This window comes from Podarcis filfolensis (assembly GCF_964270895.1).
Source record: "Podarcis filfolensis genome assembly, chromosome: 11".
Classification (NCBI taxonomy): Eukaryota; Metazoa; Chordata; class Lepidosauria; order Squamata; family Lacertidae; genus Podarcis; species Podarcis filfolensis.
In genome coordinates, this window is record NC_139613.1 from 23,530,964 (window position 1) to 23,555,887 (window position 24,924).

Sequence of the window (24,924 nt, forward strand, 5' to 3'; positions counted from 1 at the left end):
AAGCTGGCGCCAAATTTCTAAATTGGTGTAGGAAGGGGAGGGAAGCCTACACCATCCCTTCTGCCTTCCTTGGCGCTCTGCCCTCATATAACGTGCATTGCCACAACTACCAGGGTTTTATGTGCCCTGAGGAAAGATTCTATGCTTGTGCTACTCAGTCTGTTATGGTAACACCTATAACATCAAATGCAGCATTATGCCTAGGGATGGGCCCACCAGTTCAGGCAAAGGACCATCTGAGCCAAACCTCTGGTACATCTCACAGCCTTGGGTTGGCTTCGCATTTCCTTCAGCATGCTGGAGCCAAACCGTTCAGGCACCAAAGCACACCCGTTAATTTGAAGTCTAGGCCTGGTAAAACTAGTAGGTTTTCTGACGGAAGAGAAGGAAGGCATTACAGAGGCCTGCGTGATTCTTCCAAAGGAAAATCGGTACTAAGTCCCATACTGCCTCCCCTTTTAAAGAGTTTTTCTAAAAGTCTCTTAAAGGACTTTTTAGTTTGCAATGCAGTTGCAATGCAGTAGTAAAACCACTATTGCTTAAGGACACAAGTCTTTTAAGTTGCTGGGGACTCCAAGGAATTAAAACAAAGAGAAAGTGTCAGGCTGGTATCTAATTTAAAGGACCACAACAAACCTCAGTGGCTGTTTGGTTCTACAGCCAGTGCTTTTTTTACTTAAAAAAAATGTTTAGGGGTACTCTCATTTTGACTCAAGAAAATCACCATTTTATAGTTCAAATCAGGGAAAATAAATACAGTAAATGGACAAAAGTACAAAGATTCACAAAATGTTTAGGGCCATGTGTACCCGTGTACCCCCAGAAAAAAGCACTGGCTACAGCTGTGAGAAATGTATTAATACCAACCATACTATAAACTATGAGTGGTTCCAGACTAGCCAAGCATAAGATCAGTTCATACTGATACATGCAATAAATGCATAGCAAAATAACTGCATGGGGTATGTGATTTTTGCTGCGTACAGCTGTTATATGAATGGCACAAAAGCTGAGAACATTAGACACGCCTTCTGGATCAGACCAACAACCCATCCAGGCCAACATCCTATTCTCACAGTCGCCGGCCAGACGCCTAAGAAAAGCACAAGAGCACTCTGTCCACCTGTGATTCCCAGCATTTGGTCTTCAGAAGCATTACTGCCTCTGACTGTGCAGGCAAAGCATAGCCACCGTGACCAGTAGCTACTGATAGCCACCTCCTCTGTGAATTTGCCTTATCCTCTTTAAAAACCATGTAAGTTGGTGGCCATCGCTACCTCTCTCAGCAGCATATTTAATGGTGTGAAGAAGTACTTTCATTAGTTTGTCCTGAATCTTCAAACATTCGGCTTTACTACTGTTGTTGTTGCTGCTTACATTTCTATACCACCTTCATCTTCCAAGGATCTCAAGGTGGTCTTCTCCTCCTCCCCATTTAATCTTCATAGGAACCCTTTGAGGTAGGTCAGGCTAAGTATTGGTGACTGGCCCAAGGTCACCCAGTGAGCTCCATGATTGAGCGGCATTCGAACCCTGCTCTCCAAAGTCCTGGTCCAACATTCTAACCATTCTGCCACACTAGTGTTATGGAGAAGGGCCACAGCACAGTGGTGGAGAACTCGCCTTGCATGCAGAGGGCTCCTGGTTCAAGCCCTGGCATCTCCAGGTAGAGCTTTCTCACACTAGGTATATACCCCTCTATCACATCTCCTCTTACACGCCTTTCCTCTAAACTCAAAAGCTCCAAAATGTTGCAATCTTTCAATCATTGGGGTTGCCCTTCTCTGAACCTTTTCCAGCTCTGCAATATTCTTCCTGAGGCAAGTGAGATGAGGTGAGCTGGGCGCACCCCCAACCACCAGTTCACACTGCTCTGTAAATTATGAAGGTGCTGAATTATCATTTAACTCAGGGGTTTGACAAGAAGCTAAAATGTAGCTTCACCTGTATTAACCCGCCTTTGTGGACTCATCTAGATCAGAATTTTAATCATGCATAATATTAAGTGGTAAGCGCAGACGAGGGCATCCTTTAAAAAGTTAATCACAACAATAAACCTGAGAGTTCCTGTCTGTGACAAGTACCAAGGCATTTTCTACACTGATTTAGCAACAATAGCATTTTCAAAGATGGGCTTTTCCAGTAACTGAGGGCCAAGCTAGATGAGATGCTGTTCGCACAATTAGTGATGGCAGCAAAGGGCTTTTAAAAAGTAAATTGCAGAAATTGATGCCTCAATCACAGAAAGAGCACGGGGTGGTGGCCAAGTGTTAAGGCATCCTACCTCTCTTGCCAGGTCCTGATTCGGACTGGTACAGCCACACACAGTACGAATCTACTTTTTAAAGCCACATAAGGAGACCAGGTTGTTGGCCCATTCAGTCCAGTATCCTCTTCACATAGTGGCCAACCAAAAACCTATGGGAAGCTTGACTGCAGGACCTAAGCACAAGAGTCGTCTCCCCACCAGTTGTTTTCCAGCAACTGGTGCTCAGAAGCATATTGCCTCTGCCCATGGATGTGGCGCATATCCAGTCAGCCTTACCCTCCACTCAGGCCGTCCCTAATTGTGTGAATGGTGTCGCATGTAGTTTGGACATCAGACTGGCAAACACGTAATTTGATCCCACGTGCGTGTAAAGGGGCAACCCCTCTCTCACACAAACATTGCTATTCTATTCCATGGAAGGTGAAATGAGGCAAAGCTAACATATTGAAACAGAAGTTGAAGTCTCAACTACTGAAAACAATGGGGTCGACAATCTGCCATGAATGTTGGAGGATTATCACCATCACCATGATGCAACCGACGCAGTTTTCAAAAGCGGTGTCCCGAGCACACCCAGACCAAAGAGGGCAAATGGCGGGGAGTTTCTAATTCTCTATGGACTAAGCATGTGCTTACAGTAGTTCCAAAGGTGCACAGAACTTGCACATACACGCTTCTTGCGATTAAGTAGCTGGCACCCCCTCTCTCCCCAGGCTTGTGCTCTGGGCTGGACTGCTGGAGGAACCGCATAACCACACCTCCACCCACACATGTGCAAGCAACCTTGTGGTCATTATCGGAGGGCCTTCTTCAGTTGCCTCCCCCATGAGAGGTCTGGAGGGTGGCAGCATGGAATGGGCCTTTTCTGTGGTGGCTCCCTGTTCGTGGAATGCTCTCCCCAGGGAGACCTGCCTGCTGCCTTCATAACATGTCTTTAAGCACCAGGTGAAAACGTTTCTGCAACCAGGCATTGGCTGATAAACATTCCATGGCCTTTTACATCATGTCTATGGGTAGCAGGCCCAGCTATACGTTAGCAGGCCTGGAGCTCTGCATTCCTTGTTTGCAATATTTATACCCCAGTCTTCATTTCTCAGTGAAAATACAGGCAGAGAACAAATGATTTTCCAGGTGGTGTCCCATCCAGGCACTAAACAGGCCCAACTCTGGCTAAGTTTCAGCAAGGTGGGCTCCCTGTCATGTTCAATCCCATTGAAATTATTGCCCCGACCAGCAGGCATAGGGGGAATAACACCTGCGAGTTGCCCATCATGCTAATTTCCCACAATGCCTCAATGCAGCACCACTCGAGGCATTGTGTGAAATTTTAAATGGCAGGCGGCTTCCCAGACCCGACTACTACCACTGCAGGAAGGAAATTAAACTGTAGCATACCTTGGCTATCACAAAAGTGGAAATGCTATGGGCTAAGAGAAGGCTTTTATGGGCTTTTAAAAATGCTCATTTAACACATGTCCACAAGTATTTTACAAACCAACTATGTATCATCCAGACTATAGAAAGGTGTGGCCCAGAGCTTTCCAAACCGTGTGCCAGTTGCAGTGTGTAGGTGTGTCGTGCAAACGCTCCCAGGGCTGGAAAGGGACTAGTTTAACCTCTGGTTTGCTAGTAAAACTGAATTATAAAACAATACAATCTCATCGAACAGGTGTGACCAAATCAAGCCACATTAAGTTGTCTTACCTGTTATGGTCGCTTTGTTGATGGATGGTTGGTTACACATGGGTGACCGTCTGATAGAAAAGAGGGGAGGAAATGTAAGTCCTCAGCATAAAACCATTTTTATCAGTGTCACTGGTGATTTTTTGGGGAGGGGGGAGAGATCATGACATCAGCACAGAATTAAGCTGCCACAGGCATCAGGAAGGGAATGGGGGAATTGAACATGTGGTTGCAATTTCATCTGTGGCCATGCATTTGATGCCACTTGCAACTTTGGACACGGTGGGAAAAGCTTAGCATGGATGGGCCAGAAGCCATTCCAAACCTAGAACTAGCAGCTAGCTCATCATGTGTACCAGCCCAGCTCACTGCAGTGACCTTTCTCTATGCTGTTATGTATCAGTGGACATCAGCGCACAGCCATGCTGGCTGAGACTCATGGGAGTTGTAGTCTGAACAGCTGAAGGACACCAGGTGGAGGAAGGCTAGTGTACATGGTAGAACGGAGTAATGACACAAAATGAAGGGAGATGTTGACATTTCTGCTGGTAGCTGCTCATTCAGAAATTGCTAAATGGTGGCATTCCGCAGCAGGCCTGTCGACAGATTCACAATATGCTCAGGTGTGGTCCATTGCTCTGGCCCAGAAATTGACCTGTCAAGTCAGGGCAGCCAAAGGCAAGAGGAGTCCTTTATCCTATTACAACACCTGACATCCATTCATCTTCCATATGACAGTGTGATCAATTGAGACCACCTCCTCAGACCTCCAGAAACATCTGCAGGGACTTATTGGACTAGACTTAAATGTGCATTATAAACTTGTTCTATATAGTGGTTCTAACCTCAAGCTGCTGTTATGCTTTTCCCCCAAGAAATGACAGACTAGCTGCTATGGTTGTTGCTTATTGTATTTTGTATTAGGTTTATTATTTGTGGAAAAAGCAATAAAGCAAAAATGAAGGGCACATTAACTCAAAACGTTAGGAAGGAGGAAAAGGCCACACTTACTTGCTAGGTGCTCGATCCGGCAGGTTGGTTAATGCAGCAAAATTATTCCGTACAGTACGTAAGCTGGCCAGCACCTGTAGCAAATAAAGTGGATGCTTCATTCTCAGTTTCACCAGGTGTGCTACCCATCTCTCTCTGCTCCATTGGTCAACAAGCTGAAGGCTTTCTAAACAATCTCTTAAAACTTTCCAGGATTATTTTGGTGTCTGAAGCCTTTGACCGTTACTTCACAATGAAGCTTTTGAAATGCAAGAACAATCATTTTGTCGCTTTCCTTCTCACAAAAGAAGCCATTATTTGTTTTAAAAGCAGCCTTGTTCAAAGAAGACAAAAATTCTGTATAAAACACTCTTTGTTTCTCTGAAATTACAGAGCTTTGAAAAGAATGGTCTACTGATGTCCAGTGCCATTTGCACCAGAATTATCCCAGCAGTTAACAACTGCATAATAAGATCTTCTCACACTTGACATTCATATAAAGTTGTTATCAAATAAATCCACATCACCCTGATTTGCTGGCACCAAACAGGTGTGTGTGTGTGTGTGTGTGTGTGTGTGTGTGTGTATGCGCAAACATTGGAAACACACCTTTAAGTACCTGGACTGGAATAGTACTTCTAGTGATCTAAAATGGCAACAGTTTGGGGCATAGAATCTCAAATGCACTAGTACCTTGCACATTCATAAACTGCTGGTGTGGCACTGCTGATCACCTGTGTTGGGGCAGAGATGGTAAACAGTGTGCCCTTGCTTCAGACCCTCATTAAGAGGTGCTTTGCACCATCAGGGCTCACCATGCTTCAAAATCAGTTCACTGAACAGCATGGCAGTCTGATGTTCAAAGAAAAGAAGTTTCTTTTTTAAGGAAACTCCCACCTACCCACCCCTCCACTGGGTTACTGCATGTTCTTTGTGTGAGCCTATGCAGCTCCTTAGAGAGCCAGTTTGATATAAGAACTAGCATGTCAGACTAGGACTAGGGAGAGTTGGCTTCAAATCCCCACACAGCCATGAACTCACTGAGTGATCTTGGGCCGGTTCCGAACTCTCAGGCTGGGGACACACCATGTGCTTAAAGCGTATCCCTCTCCAAAGGATCATGGGAGCTGTAGTTTGCACCTCACAGAGCCAAAGTTCCCAGCACCGTTAACAAATCACAATTCCCAGGACCCCTTTCTGAGGAGGGGTGTGTGCTTCAAATGTATAGTATGTATGCAGCCTCAGTTTAGTGCAGGCTTCCTCAACCTCGGCCCTCCAGGTGTTTTTGGCCTACAACTCCCATGATCCCTAGCTAACAGGACCAGTGTTCAGTCATGATGGGAACTGTAGTCTCGAAACATCTGGAGGGCCGAGGTTGAGGAAGCCTGGTTTAGTGTTACTGTGAGGATAAAATTGGGAGGCAGAATCATGTCTACCACTTTGAGCTCCATAGAGGAAAAGGTGGGGTACAAATGTAGCAAACAAATACGGTGGTACCTCGGTTTAAGAACAGCCCTGTTTGCGAACTATTCGGTATAAGAACTTCGCAAAACCGGAAGTAGTGTCCCAGTTTGCAAACTTTACCTCGGTCTACGAACGGAATCCGAACGGTGGAAGGGCACTGGCGGCAGGAGGCCTCATTAGGGAAAGCACGCTTTGTTTAAGAACGGCTTTGGTTTAAGAACAGATTTCCGGAACGGATTAAGTTCGTAAACCGAAGTACCACTGTAAATAAAATTTAGATGGTAGACACCATCAGATTTCTTTCTAAGCACCTCTAAGCAATACAAGTTAGCCATGGAAGTGGTTCCATTTCAGAATGTTATTTTTGGAACATCATAGTAATAACAACAAAAGCTGTAGCTCATCCAAAGCCTGAAAACAGTTCCCCCCGTTTGATCCTTTCATATATGGCTACATCATGGCATGTGGAGCCTACCTGAGCAAACGGTGTCACAATCAAGTCATCTCCATGTCTGAAAAATAAAACAGCAAAGTAATCAGTATCAGATGGCTTTGCTCCCCTCCATCAGGTTCAAAATGATACATTATGCTTTATTCATCTTGTCCTCAACTACTTTCTCACCGTGGATTCATTCCAGCTGCGCTATCTGAAGTAACTTTGGGGTGGACAAGCACCTATGACTCCAGTGTGGCTTTTTAAGACTTGCACACAGCTGTAGAGAACAGATAAATGAGCAAAGATTGAGTGCTCAGGGTTGTGTTCCTTTAAACTCAGGGAAATCCTGCATCCCAAAAAAACAAGCCAGGCATGCCCTGGCAGTTGGTAGCGCCCACAGTTACTTTTCATTGGAGAGGCCAGCCCACTGGAACACCAAAAGTGATTCGCATTAAGTGTTAACGAACGGATAACCATTTGCAAGGTTCGGACAAGCTAGTAACTGCAGATGACAGGGAAGTGTTTCATAGGCTAATAAAAACCCAGTAAAACTTTTCAACTGACTCACATGTCCTCAGTGTTGCGGAGAGTGTGCTGTTGCTGGAGCAACCGTACCCACATCACACTGTGACGTAGGAGTAAAGTTATCAGGGTGACGTCTCTTAGCCGGAGGGGGGAGGGGGAAGCAAGGAGGTCACCCAGACTCTTGCGGGGGAAAAACACCTTCCGTCAAGCCCAAAGTATTTATCACTCTCATATAAATAAAACTGCAGAGTAACACAAAAGTTGGCACATGGGTTACATATGAGTCTTTTCCTCTTAAGTTACTAGGGTCATTGGCCAACCTAAGAAGGACATCAACTAGAGAGATTACATAATATATAAAATCACTCATTTTTTTATTTATTTTTTAAATGGAAATGCTCTCGAAGAGGGAAACATTCAGGCCAAGCTTTCCAACGCATCCTCACAAACTCTGGCAACCCATAATTGAATACGAATAAGACCTGCCAAAACATGCCTTGGGTAGATTCCAAACAGAGATAAAGGTGGCAATTCTGTGAAGAGCTAATTCCAGACGTAACCAACTGCAAGATTGCAGCCTATGGCTCCATCTCTGACTGCGAGGGAGGAGGAACCCTCATAAAGGAACGCAAATTGAACTGTTGCTTGTGCTGTCGAGGATGAAAGACATGGTTCTACTTAACTTCTGATACACAATCCTAGGATTGGGCTGTTGTGGTTTACATTGATGTCCTGTTTTCTCCCCTGTTACCTGCTCTGCAAGCCTCTGCAGACACCCACAGAAGATTCACAGCTATAGAGGATCATTGGAGCAACAACTAAACTCTGGTTTTGTCATGAGAACGAGGCAGACATATGAATAGCTCTTTTAACAAGCAAATCAGACCTTTCTTCTTGTTTCTGCTCACAGCAAGACTGTGAGATAGGTCAATCTCCTTTCCATTTTACAGACTTCTTGAAGCCACGTAATAATTCCGTGCTCAAAATAGGGGGATGTAAAACCAGACTCTGTAAATTCAAGTGAGACCCTAGGGTGGGCTGAAAGGGGAGAATGCATTGCTCATGACCCAACATGGCAGACTCTCAACATCTAAACAAAATCAAAACCTCTAACAAAGACAAGAAAACCAGAACTACCTCGCTGTCTCTTAAGCAGGCACAAACACGTTCACATGATTTGGCCTAACACTATAATCACCACACCAAGCTAGAGGAAGTCTGGCACCAATGAAGAAGCAATACAATATTTAAATGGTCTTATGAAACATACATTCAAACTGGCTATTAGAGACATGACAAATCAGCTGAAAGTTAAGTGCTATTAAACCTAAGAGTCCATTAAATCCATGTTAACTGCTCTCAATTTGAGAGGGCAGCAACTATCAGTCTGTAGGACTAATCCAGCCCATTGGTTAGGGAACAGTCGCCAGTCACAGAATTGTAGAATTGGAAAGGGCCATGAGAGTCATCTAGCCCACCCGCTGCAATGTAGGGCTTGAACCCATGACCTTGAGATTGGGAATCTCATGCTCTACTGAATTAGCTATATGGGAAGTGCAAGTGCCAAGCACATCAGTCTAGTATATCTGAAGGAGCATTTCCACCCCTATCGTTCAGCCCAGACACTGAGATCCAGCGCCGAGGGCCTTCTGGCGGTTCCCTCACTGAGAGAAGCCAAGTTACAGGGAATCAGGCAGAGGGCCTTCTCTGTAGTGGCACTCGTCCTGTGGAATGCCCTCCCACCAGATGTCAAAGAGAAGAACAACTACCAGACTTTTAGAAGACACCTGAAGGCAGCCCTGTTTAGGGAAGCTTTTAATGTTTGGTGCATTACTGTATCTTAATATTTTGTTGGAAGTCGCCCAGAGTGGCTGGAGAAGCCCAGCCAGATGGGTGGGGTATAAATAATAAATTGTTGTTCCGTTTTTCCCTGCAGATACGTAAACATGATGTGGGATCACACCCACTAGCCCTTGGCTTTGTATGTTTGGCATGATCTGCAAAGAAGCCCACTGGCATGACATGTGTGTGCACAGGCTTTGCACAAGCAAGGAGATTCCCTTGAATTTGGACCCTGCGGTGGCAAAGCACCTGCCTTGAATGCAGAAGGTGGATAGCTCAGTTGCTTAGAGCATGATGCTGACAATGCCAAGGTTGCAAGTCCAACCCTGTAAGGGAAAGTTGCGTATTCCTGCATTGCAGGGGGTTGGACTAGATGATTCTCAGGGCCCCTCCAAACCCTATGATTCTATGAGTTAACCCCCTCTATGAGAAGGCTAGTAAACCACCTGTATGAAATTGGCAGGAGCCGCTGACAGTCGATATACAGACCATACTGAGTTTATGCTTCAGTTTTGTGTGTTCCAATGAATAAGCAGCATCCCAGATTGCACATACAGAACCTACACACTTTGGACGTCCTTAGGGTAGAATAACAGAATTGGAAGGTACTTCGTATGTCATCTAACCCCTTGCCAATGCGAGGGACACCCCCCCCCCCCCAGCATCCCTTTATAGGATAAGGTGGCCATATGGCATCTGCTTAAAAACTAATGAAGGAAAGCCCATCATCTTCAAAATCTGTCTGTTCCCCTGAAAAGCAGCTGGAACATCCAGTAAGCTTTTCCTAATGTTTAGTCTAAATCCCTTTTCATTTTATTCAGTATTGTGTAAAGACAATGTCTTCCTAATCCACTACAGGTGTCAATCAGCTTAGTTATGCTAGGCTGATTGTCCTGTCGCGGCTCATTTTGCATACATTTAACCAATAAATTGTATTTTCACATCCTGCACCTTGACTTGATTCCACTGTTTTCAACCTTTTATCGATTCCTAGATAAGCCTGATAACGAAGGATGGATTTCTTGCACCTGATGAAGCAGATTCTAGACCACGAAAGCTTATGCCATGTGCATTTGAAAGACCTTTCAGACACGGCGCAAATACTTACATATCACTGGCGATGGAGGAGTTCCTGGACATAGACTTTGGAGAGAGGTCATAGTCGCTATCGGACCGGTAGAGGAAGGATTCCCTCCGTTGACTGTGAACAAAGTTAGCCTGGAGAATGAGCCCCGATCCGGGGCTTGTCATGGGATCCAAGGGACTCCGTCCCGATGAGGTGCCATTGTCGACGTCGAAACTGCAAGAAAGGAAGAGAAGTTCAACACCACAGAGCTAACAGATCTGTGAGCCACACACATGAAAAAAGCTACTACCAAGGAACTCTTCTGCTACTTGGAAATCTCTTACTCCTGGACAAAACCACACCTGGTCATCAAATTAATGGCCGGTGTCCCTAAGCACATTAGCAATCTTGATAACAAGAAATTACAAAATGAAAGGGAGGCACCGCTATGACAAAAACTTCCTTCTGTGCAACTCACAAATGGGAAGAAAGCATTTTTATTTACTTAAGCTCAGCAAGATGCCATGGCAAATTGCACCTCTAACTTGCTGGCAGCAATGGAAACCTTGTATTAGATAAAGTGTCCCTTATTGTCAGTTGTACTTCCTGCAGACAAATATGCTCAAATCACAGCAGTGCAGAAACTGAGACTTAGTTTTCCACCAACTGTTGGTGATGGGGGAAGCCAGTGGCGGGACTGTTACCACTCCAGACTGCAAATGGGGGCTCCCAGGATGGCATGCTATGCCACCCCAAGAAGGATGTTCTAAACTAGCATATAAAACTAGAATAGAATCATAGAACTGTAGAGCTGGAAGGATCCCGCAGGGTCATCTAGTCCAACCCTCTGCAATGCAGGAATCCAGCTAATGACACATATTATGTTACATATTTGGGGGTAAACCCTAGAAATTAAGAAATGCCAGGGTTTTGATCAATTTGGATATGGATTTAAGCGCAGAACTGTGCCAGAGAGGGAACTTAGGAAATTCCTGGGCTGGCTTATGCAAACCAACCTGGTCCAGCTACGGCTATAAAGAGTACAGCAGAGGCCATTAACAGTACAAAGGAACTTCTCCTCTTGCTCCCAGGTGTGAACAGAGACTGTGGATTTGGGAGAAAGGGGTTTTCTGGGATGAAGAAGAAGGGGAGAAAGAGCTGAGGTCCATCTTTGAGGGAAGCAGCCTGAAGTTTGCCTCTGCAAATGTGTATGCTGTAAGACAGGGGTCAGCAACCTTTTCCAGCCGTGGGCTGGTCCACTGTCCCTCAGACCATGTGGTGGGCCGGCCTATATTTTTTGGGGGGAAATGAATGAATTCCTATGCCCCACAAATAACCCAGAGATGTATTTTAAATAAAAGCACACATTCTACTCATGTAAAAACACCAGGTAGGCCCCACAAATAACCCAGAGATGCAGTTTAAATATTCATGTAAAAACACGCTGATTCCCAGACTGTCCATGGGCTGGATTGAGAAGGCGATTGGGCTGCATCCAGTCCCCAGGCCTTAGGATGGTGACCCCTGCCATCTGGACTCCCTCCATGTAGACCAAGGTGTAAATAGGTGAATGAACCATATTTCACAGCAGTATTTGTTCTAGTCTTGCTGGCACTTCAAGGAGCCACTGCTGCCCAACTTAAGCACAGTTCAGAGGGAGCAGGGTCTCCTCCTCAGGCCAGAGGTTTCACAGCTGGCTCCCTCAACTCTTCTGCCGTGGACTCAGGCAGCAGTAAGTGGGAAGTGTCAGGGTCAATATTGACGGCATTAAGTTTTCTTCTTCAGCCTCCTGACAAGTGCTTTTGTCATCTGCCCCATAATCCCTTTTATGAAAGATGCAAAATCTTCATCCCAGGGAGGTTGGACCTGCAACTTTCTACGAGGAAGTTGAGACTGCTGAGCTGTGGCCTCTTACTCCTGCTGTGCAAAGGAAGGCATGCAGAGAGCTGCCCCCATCCACAGAAAGGAGCAAGGAACTTATTGCAGGTAGAAAATGCATGTGGGCATTGGAGTCCTTGTGCCCACAAGAGGGCACTAGATGCACTTGACTCAGTGCTGCTACAGTACAACACCATTCATTTTCAGCCAGCCTTGGATGTTTACTATGCTGCTGAAACAGGAGAGCAATCTAAGCACATTAAAAACTTATCCATACTATGTGCTCCTCAAAACCAAAACAGGATTTTGAAACATGACAACTGCAGCAAATACACTTCCATGTACAGTGGAACCTCGGGTTACATACACTTCAGGTTACATACGCTTCAGGTTACAGACTCCGCTAACCCAGAAATAGTGCTTCAGGATAAGAACTTTGCTTCAGGATGAGAACAGAAATCGTGCTCTGGCGGCGCGGTAGCAGCAGGAGGCCCCATTAGCTAAAGTGGTGCTTCAGGTTAAGAACAGTTTCAGGTTAAGAACGGACCTCCGGAACGAATTAAGTTCTTAACCCGAGGTACCACTGTATGTAGGTACAGTAATTTGTTTTCAGCTAAGGCCCAATCCATGCAAAATGACATCCAGGCAGGTGGCCTCAGCTTCTTCTGCCCATCTCTCTTCAGAGCGTTGCAATCACACTATTTGCATCAATCAAACTGCAAGAGAAGCCACTCCAGAGAAATAGCTCCCCACACCTGCATTGCTATAGTAATGCATGAAAAGATGCAAGCATTCTTGAGGGCTGAGCTACAGCTTCTTTTTTTCCTGGAATTTCACCAAATAACATTTTTTGCTCAGGCTTATAAGTAATGCAGAACTAAAACTACATGCCCCCCAATCTTATTGATAAGGTTAAAAACCAAACAAATGGGAAACTGCTATTCATGTGAGCTTAATACAGTGGTACCTTGGGTTAGAGACGCTTCAGTTTACAGATGCTTCAGGTTTAAAACTCAGCTAACCAGGAAGTGGTTGTTAAGAACGTTGCCCCCGGATAAGAATGGAAATTGTGTGTCAGTGGTGCAACAGCAGCAGGAGGCTCCATTAGCAAAAGCACGCCTCAGGTTAAGAACCATTTCAGGTTAAGAACGGACCTCTGGAATGAATTAAGTTCTTAACCCGAGGTACCACTGTATTGCAAATGTGTCACTGGCAATTGATTCAGGGTTTTGTTTTGTTTTAGCTTATGAAATTTTCCATGGAAAGAGTAAACCCTTGTGGAGGAAAACCTGCAAAGTTGTCAGTTTATAATCTGAGACATGAACACACTTGTTTCACAAAGCTACAACATGGAACACCTGCAATTTGCCAGTAATCCAGGTGTTTCTGTTGCAGTACAAAACTATGGACACTAGATGGAAGTCTAAAACAAGAAAACGAGCTTCTGGCAGATAAATTCGGATTTTGATTTAATACGGTTTGCTTCCAGACGGGGGCTTAATACTGTAAAAGGGTCATTCAGATATTGCAAGCAGGTTGTTGGCAAATGGGACTACTTTTTAACTCTTCAGAAGGAATAAATCTGGATTAAAAGGGGGGCAGGGATACAGGCTAGTATTTTGACGCTGGCACCGTAACGTGGATGCTGCGATAAAACAAATGCATGTATGAGAAGCACCCAATTGACAATAAACACCCATTTAGAAGCACCCATTGATGCAGAGCCCTGATGAGTACATCTTGTAAAACATTGTTTCCTAGGACCTATGAACAAAGCAATACCGAAGAGTGACAAGGAGGGCAGATGAGGTCAAGAAATCTTGCCAGGTAATGGACATTTCTATAGAACTTCTCAATTTATTGTGATTTAAATGTCTGACCCCATTTGTCAGTTGCTGAATAAGGACTGGGCTGGTAAGATATTGGAATGCTTGTTACCATAATATGTGAGAAAACATATTCACATGTGGCAGCTCCAGCTCAGCGGTAGAATGAGAAAACTGGTTTGTGGGAAGAAGGTTCAATCCCTGGTGCCTCCAGGTGGGGCTGGGAAAACCCCCAATCTCAAACCCTGAAAATCCTCTGCCAGTCAGCGTAGACAATACAGAGATAGATAGCCTAATGATATGATGCAGTACAAAGCATCTTCTTATATTCCAGTGTACTTCCAACTGAGATGTTTTCTCTGACCAGTGAATAGCTGCATTCTGTACAAATTTCACCAATTTAGAGGATATTTAGAAAGCCGTATTTGTGGAAGATTGGCTGATGCCTTGGAAAGTACTACAATATCCATTAAATGGCTGGTGAGTCCGGCCAAAAGGTTGGTTAAATGGTCGGTTTATTGGGCGACAGAAGTCCGCTCACCTCTCTTGGTGTGGTGGCATTGCTGGACGGAAGAGGCTTCCCTGGGACCCCGATGGTGGAATTCAAACGGCACTGCCCTTCCTGATAGGTGGCGGGGCATAAGCCCCCGTCGCCTATCAGGAGCTAGATCCTAGCCTGCACCCTGCATTGGCGAATGGAGATGCAGGCTGGGCCGTGGGCTATGCCAGGGGGCGGAGCCGATGGAGCTGACAGTGGGCTTCCCTCGGATTCATCCCTTGACCATTTAAGCAGCCCACACCTGGGGCACAGCCTGTTTGTTCCTGCGTGGGTTTCCCCATCCCACCCACCCATGGTTTATGCTGCTAAGTCAATGACCTTGCTGTGGCTACGGTGGTTGCTGTTCTTTACGGTGTCAGGTAGGAATTTGCCCACTGGGATAATTGGCTCTTACCTGGTGGTTTTGCCTACCTCATAGCAATTCGTCACAACTGGTTGGGCATTGGGGCAATCCCTTGTTTTGGACGGAGAGGAGGTTGTGGTCCCCGCCTGCCCCTCCAAACGATGGGGCATCCCGTTAAAGGAATCCGGGGGGGGGGGAGGGAGTGGCCATGTCCGTGTGCCCAGGGGGGCCAGGGCCGAAGGCACTCCCCCAGACAGCAGTCCCTGCAGGGGTCACCCTATTTGCTGTACGTCTTAGGAACCTCTGCCTGGATTGAACACACGTCACTTTCGGTGGGCGGGCCGGAAGTATTTCGATTGCCCCACGGCCAAGCCAAATCTTTTTCATCTGTATTCAATAAAGTTGTGGCCTGTTTTTACCCCAAACCCAGTCTTATTGGTCTCTTATTTATATGGGTTGGGGTATGGGAAGTCTGATGCTGCCTTGTCCTGCAAGTCATTTTTGTTTGGTTTCAGAATGGTTTGAGACAAGCTTTCACTAAAATCCAAACCATCTGCATTTGTTTATGCAAAGGTTGCACCATTTCCATGACATGGAGGCATGCCCTGCCCTCAACTTTCCCAGGCCGAATAAGACCATGGCTCCATCTAACTACATACTGTTTGGCAGTAGCTCTCCAAGATTTCAAACAAGGGATCTCCCTGGAGATGATAAACTATTGAATCTTAGACCTTTTGTATGAAAAGCATGTGCTCTACTGCTGAGTTAAGGCCTTCCCATACATTAAAAACCAGGGCAGTCCATCATGTCTCCAGCTGCAGAGTTGAGTGTGCATTATTCCACTGATTGCAGGGGATTTTAATCACCTAGCAATGCTTTAATTGATTAATTGCATGGATTAATTAATTCAAGCTTGCACCTCTCCTAAGCAAACGAAAAACACTGGATGATTTTGAACATCCTCTGTCGATTCCTAAAAGGCATCAGCTTTACCTGCCTGAACATAAATCAGTTATTCTCCCTGCATGGTCATAAACTTGCAAAGAAGCCTTATCCTAGAGGATAAAAATCCTTTCCTGGTCCAGCGAGCAGGAACCACAGTTTTGCACACTCACTCTGGCGAGTTTAAAGGCCAGCTCTGCATCCCATGGTTTGAAGTTGCCTTGTTTAGAAATTGACCATAGTTTGCGATAAACTGGTCCTGATGACACAACAAACCGAGATCCAAGGAAATGGTGAGAGAAGTAGATGAAGTCCTCCTCTTGGCCATGTGAAAGGAGGAGAAGAAATGATGGAGCACACAAACTCAAAGCTCATGGTGGCTCCTTTCTGCTCTTGGATGTCTTGCTAAGCCATGATTTTGCACGGCATATGAACAAGGCCAGTAAGTTTGAAAACTGGTTTGGATTCATAAACAGTTTATCTAGATTACTGTCACAAACATTTAGAATTGCAATGCAATTTCTATAACAGGAATACATCTATAAATATATACATTGAAAAAAAGTTTTGTTTTTGTTTTTCCATATGGCATTTGCATGCACAAATATCGCTTCCCCCAGAGATCCCTCAATCAAATTTGCCCACTGAAAAGACAGAAACAATTTGAGTCCCCCATAATATTTTCACAGCAAAGAAAACATAATTTTCTCACTCAGGGAATGAGAGTTGTGCTTGTGGGTCTCCGCTCAGCAAAGAACAAGAAACAAGATTTCAAGTTTCTGGAATGGTGACATATAGTGGGGAGCCAGATTCAGCCTGCCAGGCCTCCCCATTTGTCCTATGACTTGGATTTCAGCCAAGTCACACCCACCTGACCTCCATCAGGTGTGGGGAAGGTAAGGGTGGGGTGTGGCCAAAAGCGGCTTTGCAGGCATTGCCAATCCCTTGCACAGGGCTTCCAAAGCTTGTTTATTGGATCCAGCTGTTTATTGGATGTTTTGAAAGTGCTGCATAAAGTGCTTTGCGAGCCCTGTGTTCCATGATTGCCAAGCCCAGGGCTCGCAAAGCACTTTGATAAGCACTTCTCAAATGCCCAACAAACAGCTGGTTGTAAGGCATTCGGGAGAAACAGGTGTCAATCATTCATTTGATGTCATTGTGGCATCAGAAGATTCACCCATCAGTCAAAGCTAGCCTGCAGGGGTGGGCTGGGGTGTTGTGGGGTGATAAAAGATCTGGCCTGCTGGGCCAAAAATGTTCCTTATTCCTGATATAGAGTGTACAGTTGTGACTAATTTCACACCTTTCAAAAGAAGAAAAGGTTAAGGTGTTTAGTTATACTGATGGGAATTACTAATTGGGGATATGACAATGTCATGTTATTTATTTTTGCAAAAAGAAAAAAAGCATTAAATGCTCTAACCTTTCTTCAAAGGAAGGAGTGCTAATCTCTTGATCATTTTGACTGCCCTTCCGCAGCTTTTTCAGAGCTAGAGCTAGGATCGTGGTTATCACCATATCTTGTGGTGAATATGACATTTCCCTGTGTTAATACCACATCCTCCACAATTCTCTCCATCGTACTTCCCTTTGTGAAGAAGTATTTCCTTTGTCAGTCCTGAACCTACTTCCAATAAACTGGGTACCCATTTGACTGTGTGCCTTTTCCTGCTCCAACATAATGACAATGGTTTATGAAATGATGACTGGCAATGCAGGAAGAGTTTTTCCTCTACTCCCTGCTCCCATCAATGCTAGAAGGAATCCAGTTAACAAATGAATCCCTTTTCCATACAATATAAAGTGATGACCTGTAGCTTAGATAGGTTTGGGGTTTTAAGATATATCTATTTCATTTCAAACTAAATATACAGGTTCTCAGTAGGCTTTGGTTAAGGAAAGGGGTGTAGTTCAGTCACAGAGCATCTGCTTTGAGTGCAGAAGGTTCCTGGTTCAATACCTGGCATCTCCAGGTATGGCTGGGAATGTTCCCAGTCTGAAATCCTGGAGAGCCTCTGCCAATCACTGAGGACAATACTGAGCTAGATGAACCAATGGTCTGCCTCAGTATAAGGGGGTGATGAGAAAAGGGGGTGGAAGAAAGTGCCAATATGTGTAACCTCACCAACAATTATGAGGAAATGCAGCCCTCAACAGTGAAAAGGTTACCCACCTATGTAGTATATGCCATAAAGCAGTTGCCTCTAAATACAAAGTTTCTATTTAACTTTCATGACTAACAGCTTTTAACAGAACTGTCATTCAAGATTTTTTCTAATTATTTTTAACGGGAGCAACAGCAGTTAAGGGATGGTCACTTCTTGCTTGTTAGCAGGGGCATGTGGCGGACTGGTGAGGGAACTGGATGGATCTGCCAGACAATTCCTGTACATTCTTACTTTCACCTTTACTAAGGTGCTGGGGCTCACTTATCAACGAATCTAGGAAGGTAGGAACCACCACAAGTTGTTTCTTGGAATCGGCAACATCCTGTGTGGCTCCAATTTAAAACTGGATGTTTCTGATCCAGAAAAAAATATTACAGTGGTACCTTGGTTCTCGAACTGAATCCATTCAACTCCCAGAATGGTTCAAAAACCAAGGCACAGCTTCCAATTGGCTGCAGGAGCTTCTTGCAGCCAATTAGAAGCCACGGAGGACGTTCGGCTTCCAAGGATCATTCGCAAACCGGAACACTCACTTCCGGGATTGCAACGTTCAGGAGCCGATTTGTTTGACAACTAACCTGTTTGACTACCAAGGTACTGCTGTATTCTCAACTTTAGAAGTTCCACTTTAACCCACAATTTAGTTTGATTATCTTTTCCTTTGTCAGTAGTTGAGAGAAGCAGTATGGACTTGGGTTAAGGCAACTGCAGGAGATGAGAAAGACCCCACTTTAGCCTACTTCCCATGCCCTCATCCCTGTCTTCAAGGAACAGGTAAAGGGATGCTAGATCTTACCCTTTGGCCCCACCTTCATCCTGCATGTGCCTTCTTGTGCTGCCTGTCCACTTTCACACACTGACTGGGATATGAAAATGGAGTCTATTCACATACAGCCCTAGATGCAAAAAGGGTCTCTGCATATTTGACTGGAAATCCTGGCTCAACTAGTGTTCCCAATCACATGCACAGGCCCATCTTATGTTTCCTCTTTCCTCTCAAGGCACAAAGAAGAAGAGAAAAAGAAGAGTTTGGATTTTATCCCGCTTTATCACTACCCTAAGGAGTCTCAAAGCGGCTAACAATCTCCTTTCCCTTCCTCCCCCACAACAAACACTCTGTGAGGTGAGTGGGGCTGAGAGACTTCAGAGAAGTGTGACTAGCCCAAGGTCACCCAGCAGCTGCATGTGGAGGAGCGGGGAAGCGAACCCGGTTCACCAGATTATGAGTCCATCGCTCTTAACCACTACACCACACTGGCTCTCAGATCAGGAGCAAGGGCAGAGGGGAAGTCACCTCTTTCCCATTGTAATCTGATGCATATCTGCCTGAAACTAAGACCCACTGTGTTCAGCAGGGCTTATCCTATGTATAGGATACCCCATCCGAAACCCTGGAGAACTGGTGCTGTGATTCAGTATAATGAACATTGAGCTAGGTGGACCATTGCTCCAGCTCGGTATAAGACAGCTTCCTATGCTACCGTGATTTGTAAGCATGTGCAAAACTGAAAACTTAATAAAATGACTGCAATTTGCACGAGCAACCTAGACATACGATGTCGTCAGCTGCGAGGCACAAATGCCAAAAGCATATTACCAAAACGAAAGACTCATCACCAAAGCAAATTAACAACAAGCATTCAATTTGCTGAGCTACATCTAAGTAGCGAGCGCTGCAGCGTTCCAAGAGCCAGTCCCCAAAGAACGGAAGATGAGATAAAACAGAGCTTAGTGCTGCAATTCTCTTAATTCCCCATCTTGCCAAAATAAATGGCTTAAGAGCCATTGAGCAACAGAGACACAAAATTGTGATTTTAGATTCCTTACACATGCCAGAAAGATTCCTAAGAGAATGCTGCATGATGCTTCTGAAAGTGGCCTTTTAATGAGGCCACCAGCAAAGGAAAGAGTCAAAGCTGCAAACTCCAGCAATTGCACTCAATTCTGACTTGTGGGTTTCACATCTTTTGTGCTTTTGGCATCTAGTTTGACACTGAGAGGAGAGCATGTGGGACCAGACAGGCCTTTGGTCTAAGGTGGCAACGTGCCCTGCTCTACAGAGAATCACCCTCTATTTTCGAGGCCTGTCTGCTATTTGAAGATGTCCTCTATTTGAAGGTTGCCCAGTCCAAGTCTGTTTTGAAAGATAAGAACCCGTGAGAGAGAGAGCGCGCAGCAGGTACCTTGAAATTGCCTGTCTACAGTTAGTAGCACCTGGCCAGCAGACTGAGGAAGAAAACAAATTGCCTGTTGTCTCCCCCACTATGGTGAGGGGTGCTGAATTTGTATTTAAATCACAGCATTTATTCATTCATTCATTTATTTATTTATTTATTTATTTATTATTATTATTATTATTATTATTATTATTATTATTATTATTTTAAAAGGAATCACCATATGAAGACTGGTTTTCTCTTTTTTGGCGATGTATAACTGGCCCCCCTACTTTGGTCTGATGTAGCAGGACTCTTCTTGCTGCCAAATGCTGGGGTTGCCTATTATTATTATTATTATTATTATTATTATTATTATTATTATTATTTCTCTTGAGGTGCATTTTCAAGGGTATGGCTTCCTTTAAAGTGCTTGGAGCCATGCACTACAACAGTTATTTCCTAAACCATGCTAGTTGACAAAACTTTGATAAAAGCAGAATAAAAAAGCAGAATAAAACGCACATTTAAGGGGGTGGAAGAGCATGACTCATCACACAAGCATATTTTGAATTCTCTCTTTATCCCCACCCCCACCCCATAATAGCAAATTTTCAGAACGTGGGGCTCCCTGTTTCTTCTAAAGCAGACCTGACCAGCTTTCATGTCTGTGGGATCTGAAAAAAGGCAACCAAAATGGTCAAGGGGATGGAGCGACTCCCCGGTGAGAAAGGGCGAGGAAGAGGTGATGTGGCAGAAGTTTATAAAAAAATATCCATGGCATGGAGAAAAGAGAAGAGTTTTTCTCCCTCTCTTACAACTCTAGAATTTGTAGACATCTAAGGAAGCTGAATGTTGGGAGATTCAGGACAGATTTTATTTATCTATTTTTTAAAAGCCCTTCTTCACGCAGTACAGTGGTACCTAGGGTTAAGTACTTAATTCGTTCCAGAGGTCCGTTCTTAACCTGAAACTGTTCTTAACCTGAGGTACCACTTTAGCTAATGGAGCACGATTTCTGTTCTCATCCTGAAGCAAAGTTCTTAACCCGAGGTACTATTTCTGGGTTAGCAGAGTCTGTAACCTGAAGCATCTGTAACCTGAAGCGTATGTAACCCGAGGTACCACTGTACAGTGGTACCTCAGGTCAAGAACTTAATTTGTTCTGGAGGTCCGTTCTTAACCTGAAACTGTTCTTAACCTGAGGTACCATTTTAGCTAATGGGGCCTCCTGCTGCCGCCGTGAGATTTCTGTTCTCATCCTGAAGCAAAGTTCTTAACCCGAGGTACTATTTCTGGGTTAGTGGAGTCTGTAACCTGAAGTGTCTGTAACCTGAGGTACCACAGTCAAACCATGGAACTGGCTCCCCCAGGTGGCAGGGATGGCTTCCAACTTAGATGGTTGTAAAAGAGGATTAGACTTTATGGAGAGGATTTATGGAGAAGGCTATCAATGGCTACTGGCCACAGTGGCTCTGCTCTGTCTCCACAGCCCAAGGCAGCTATGCTTCTGAATACCAGTTGCTGGAAACCCCAGGAGGGGAGAGGGCTCTTGTGTTTGGGCCCTGCTTGTGGATTTCCCACAGGAATCTGGCTAGTCACTGTGAGAACAGGATGCTGGACGAGATGAGTCACTCCCTCAATCCTGGAAGTTCTTCTCGTGTTTTTATGTACATTGGTTTTTCCCTAGAACTCTGAGCTCCACTAAGCAGCGTCTGTTGCAAATGGCATCCATTTCAAATTAAAGGATTCTGAGCCCAGCGAGTTGTTCTGAGTACCAGAAGTGAACTGAGTTCATAGCCCTTTCCTGGAAAAACCCACTTCTAGTTATTTCTGCTTCCACCTTCTTGATTTGAGTGTGATAATTCTGGGTATTGGGGGAGGGGTCCATTTTGTTGTTGCCAATGCTAATCCATCAGAAATACCTGGTGAGCTACTTCAAATCATTATGAGATCTACCGACAGATCCTAATCCACCTTCTGCTTGTGTCGGTCCTATGTATTTTTAATCTTTTGTTGGAAGCCGCCCAGGGCGGCTAGGGAAACCCAGCCAGATGGGCAGGGTATAAATAAATTATTATGATGATGATGATGATGATGATGATGATGATGATGTCTTCCCGTTTCTCTCTAGTCTATTTGTGTGCTGCAACTGCTTATGCAGAAACTAACAAATAGAATATATCAGAGTAGTTTGAATGACAATTGATTGTTAAAAGGCTAACGTAGTGGGACATATTGACATTACTTAAATAAAAAGAAATAGATCTAGATTTGCTCAGTCCTTGTGCAGTTGCACAACTGAAAAGGATTTCTAGTATGAATTAAGACATGTTGCTTTTTCTGGGGGCAGCTAATTACGATTCCTTCAGGGAGTAAGTTCCATTGAAAAGGATTATTCATTTATACTTTGTTTACTTAAATCCACATATTCACTGCATGATGATCAACAAATTAGTTCAGGATTTTATTTTCATTTTTGAAAAAAAACAAAAAAACAACCCCAATACTGAACTTTCAAATATTATGTTCTAATGTGACGCTTGTGGCTATTTGTACATGCAAAAAAACCCAGCACTGAATGTTCTTGTGCCGGATTCACTTTAGTTTTGATCAAGAGCAAAGATAAAGAACATTGTGTTTAAGGCACAAGCAGGTTTTCGTCTGACCATGTGCTGCTCTTAAAAATAAATAAATTAAAAATTAACCACTTCTCGGGCCAAGTCCCATGAGAAAAGACAACTTCTGGTTTCCTTCACCAAAAGCTTTTATGAGACCCAGCTTAACTGTAGTTAACAGTGAATAAAAAGTGAAATTAGAGTTGTTTGCCAAGTCTAAAGACAAATTAGAAAATAAGCTTTGAAGTTTTCTTGGAATTCAAAGGACCTAGAACTCTCCCAGGGGACGAGAGAGAGAGAAAGAGAATTATATTGGGCTGCAAGCCAGAAACATATGTACAGAGGTCCAGGCACACAGTTGGGGACTTATGGCAAGTCCAAGGAAAAGGCCAAGATAAAGCATCTTTCCCTCCACAACAGCAGCTCTCAGAGGGTACCTGTGCTCTGACACAGTGAGCTTGCCCTTCCCTATCAAAAGTGATGGATGTACACAAAGTTCGGATCAGCTGGACTGTAGTCCTGATCTGAGTAACATGAATAACTCCTTATTGCTCTGGCCTATGGGCTTCTCTGTTTGCTTCTTTATTTTTTACATGAATATGCAAGGATTGCCACTTATTTACCACCAGGAAAAAAACACACAAAAGAGGATACAGATATGTACAGAATCTGCACATGCCAATTAATATGTATAGATATTTAGAAACAATTGCTGTAATTTAAACAGAAACGCAGTACAGTGGTACCTCAGGTTAAGAACTTAATTAGTTCTGGAGGTCCGTTCTTAACCTGAAACTGTTCTTAACCTGAGGTACCACTTTAGCTAATGGGGCCTCCCGTTGCTGCTGCGTGATTTCTGTTCTCATCCTGAAGCAAAGTTCTTAACCCAAGGTACTATTTCTGGGTTAGCGGAGTCTGTAACCTGAAGCGTCTGTAACCCTAGGTACCACTGTACTGCGTGAAGAAGTGCTTTTAAAAAGTAAAGAACCCATTTTGATAAGTGGTTTCCATATTGCACATTATTCCTGGACTGGGATAAATACAGTGGTACCTCGGGTTAAGAACTTAATTCGTTCTGGAGGTCCGTTCTTAACCTGAAATTGTTCTTAACCTGAGGTACCACTTTAGCTAATGGGGCCTCCTGCTGCCGCCGCGCGATTTCTGTTCTCATCCTGAAGCTAAGTTCTTAACCCGAGGTACTATTTCTGGGTTAGCAGAGTCTGTAACCTGAAGCGTATGTAACCTGAAGCGTATGTAACCCGAGGTACCACTGTACATCATAGCTTGGAAGCCTGTGACCAGGTGTGTTTTGCGGCTGCCCAGGTGCTGCTAAATGTTGATGGGCAACTCTCAGGCTATTTCCTGCTCTCCCTTTGTAGGTCTCTATATCTTTAAACAGCACTTGGGCTATGAAACACTTTGAATAGAGAAAACTCTTCATAATAATTCTGAAAATTCACAGGAGCTGGTTTCACTGGGTTAGTTTCGAATTGCAGAGAGTGGGCAACCCCCTCCCCCAGGCAACCTCCTCTTCCTCCTAAAAAAAAGCAGTTTCGGTACCCTTGGGCACATCATGGGGGGAGCTGCAGCAGGAAGTAGACCATGGTGAAAATCACCTCCCTTTCCTCCAGAGGAAAGCTTCTGCAGGATCTGAGTCCTGTCCACAAGCCAGGAGCCAGCCCACTGAGTGTAAGAAGCACAGAAATAAATCTCTGTTGGAACAAGAACATAAGGAGTGCCTTACATGACCAATGATCAGGCGTGATAGGAGTTGTAGTTTAACAGAATCTGGAGGGTCCCATATTGGCTACCCCTATACCAGCTCCATATAGTTCGACATCCTACTTCTAGACGCTACCAGAAAGCTTACATCATGTCACAAAACTAACAGCTCTCCCCTCCTTCGTCTGCCCTCCAACAATGGGCATTTCACAGTCATAATACCTCCACGCATTTGTCTAAACTTGTGACCATAACTACATGTTGTAGCAGTGAATACCATAATTTAATAATGCGTTGCCTCGCGAATGGCAAATGCTAGGCTGTCCTAGATAAAGCTAGCAAATCACAGAACACACGTCAAAATATTTCATGCAAAAAGGAATACCCTTGAGATTTTATCCTATCCACCTCTACTTAATGTAACTTCAGATGGATTT

At 44.4% G+C, this 24,924-nt stretch overlaps 1 protein-coding gene across 12 annotated transcripts in view; it reads right to left on the reverse strand.

The window, feature by feature from the left end:
• Positions 1-24,924, reverse strand: part of PDE4D (phosphodiesterase 4D) — a 628,032-nt gene that overhangs the window by 102,142 nt on the left and 500,966 nt on the right. For 10 of the 12 annotated variants that reach the window (XR_014539630.1, XM_083576112.1, XM_083576107.1 and 7 more), the window contains 4 exons: positions 10,318-10,509; positions 6,882-6,918; positions 4,964-5,037; positions 3,974-4,023 (listed from right to left, as the gene is read on the reverse strand). Coding sequence is in view for 11 of the 12 variants with exons in the window: in XM_083576112.1 (XP_083432238.1) it covers positions 3,974-4,023; positions 4,964-5,037; positions 6,882-6,918; positions 10,318-10,509 (353 nt within the window). In the remaining variant the exon portion in view is untranslated. Of the gene's footprint in view, positions 1-3,973; positions 4,024-4,963; positions 5,038-6,881; positions 6,919-7,028; positions 7,120-7,246; positions 7,366-10,317; positions 10,510-24,924 lie in introns of those variants that run through there. The other 2 variants (XM_083576108.1, XM_083576110.1) reach the window with 2 other exon arrangements.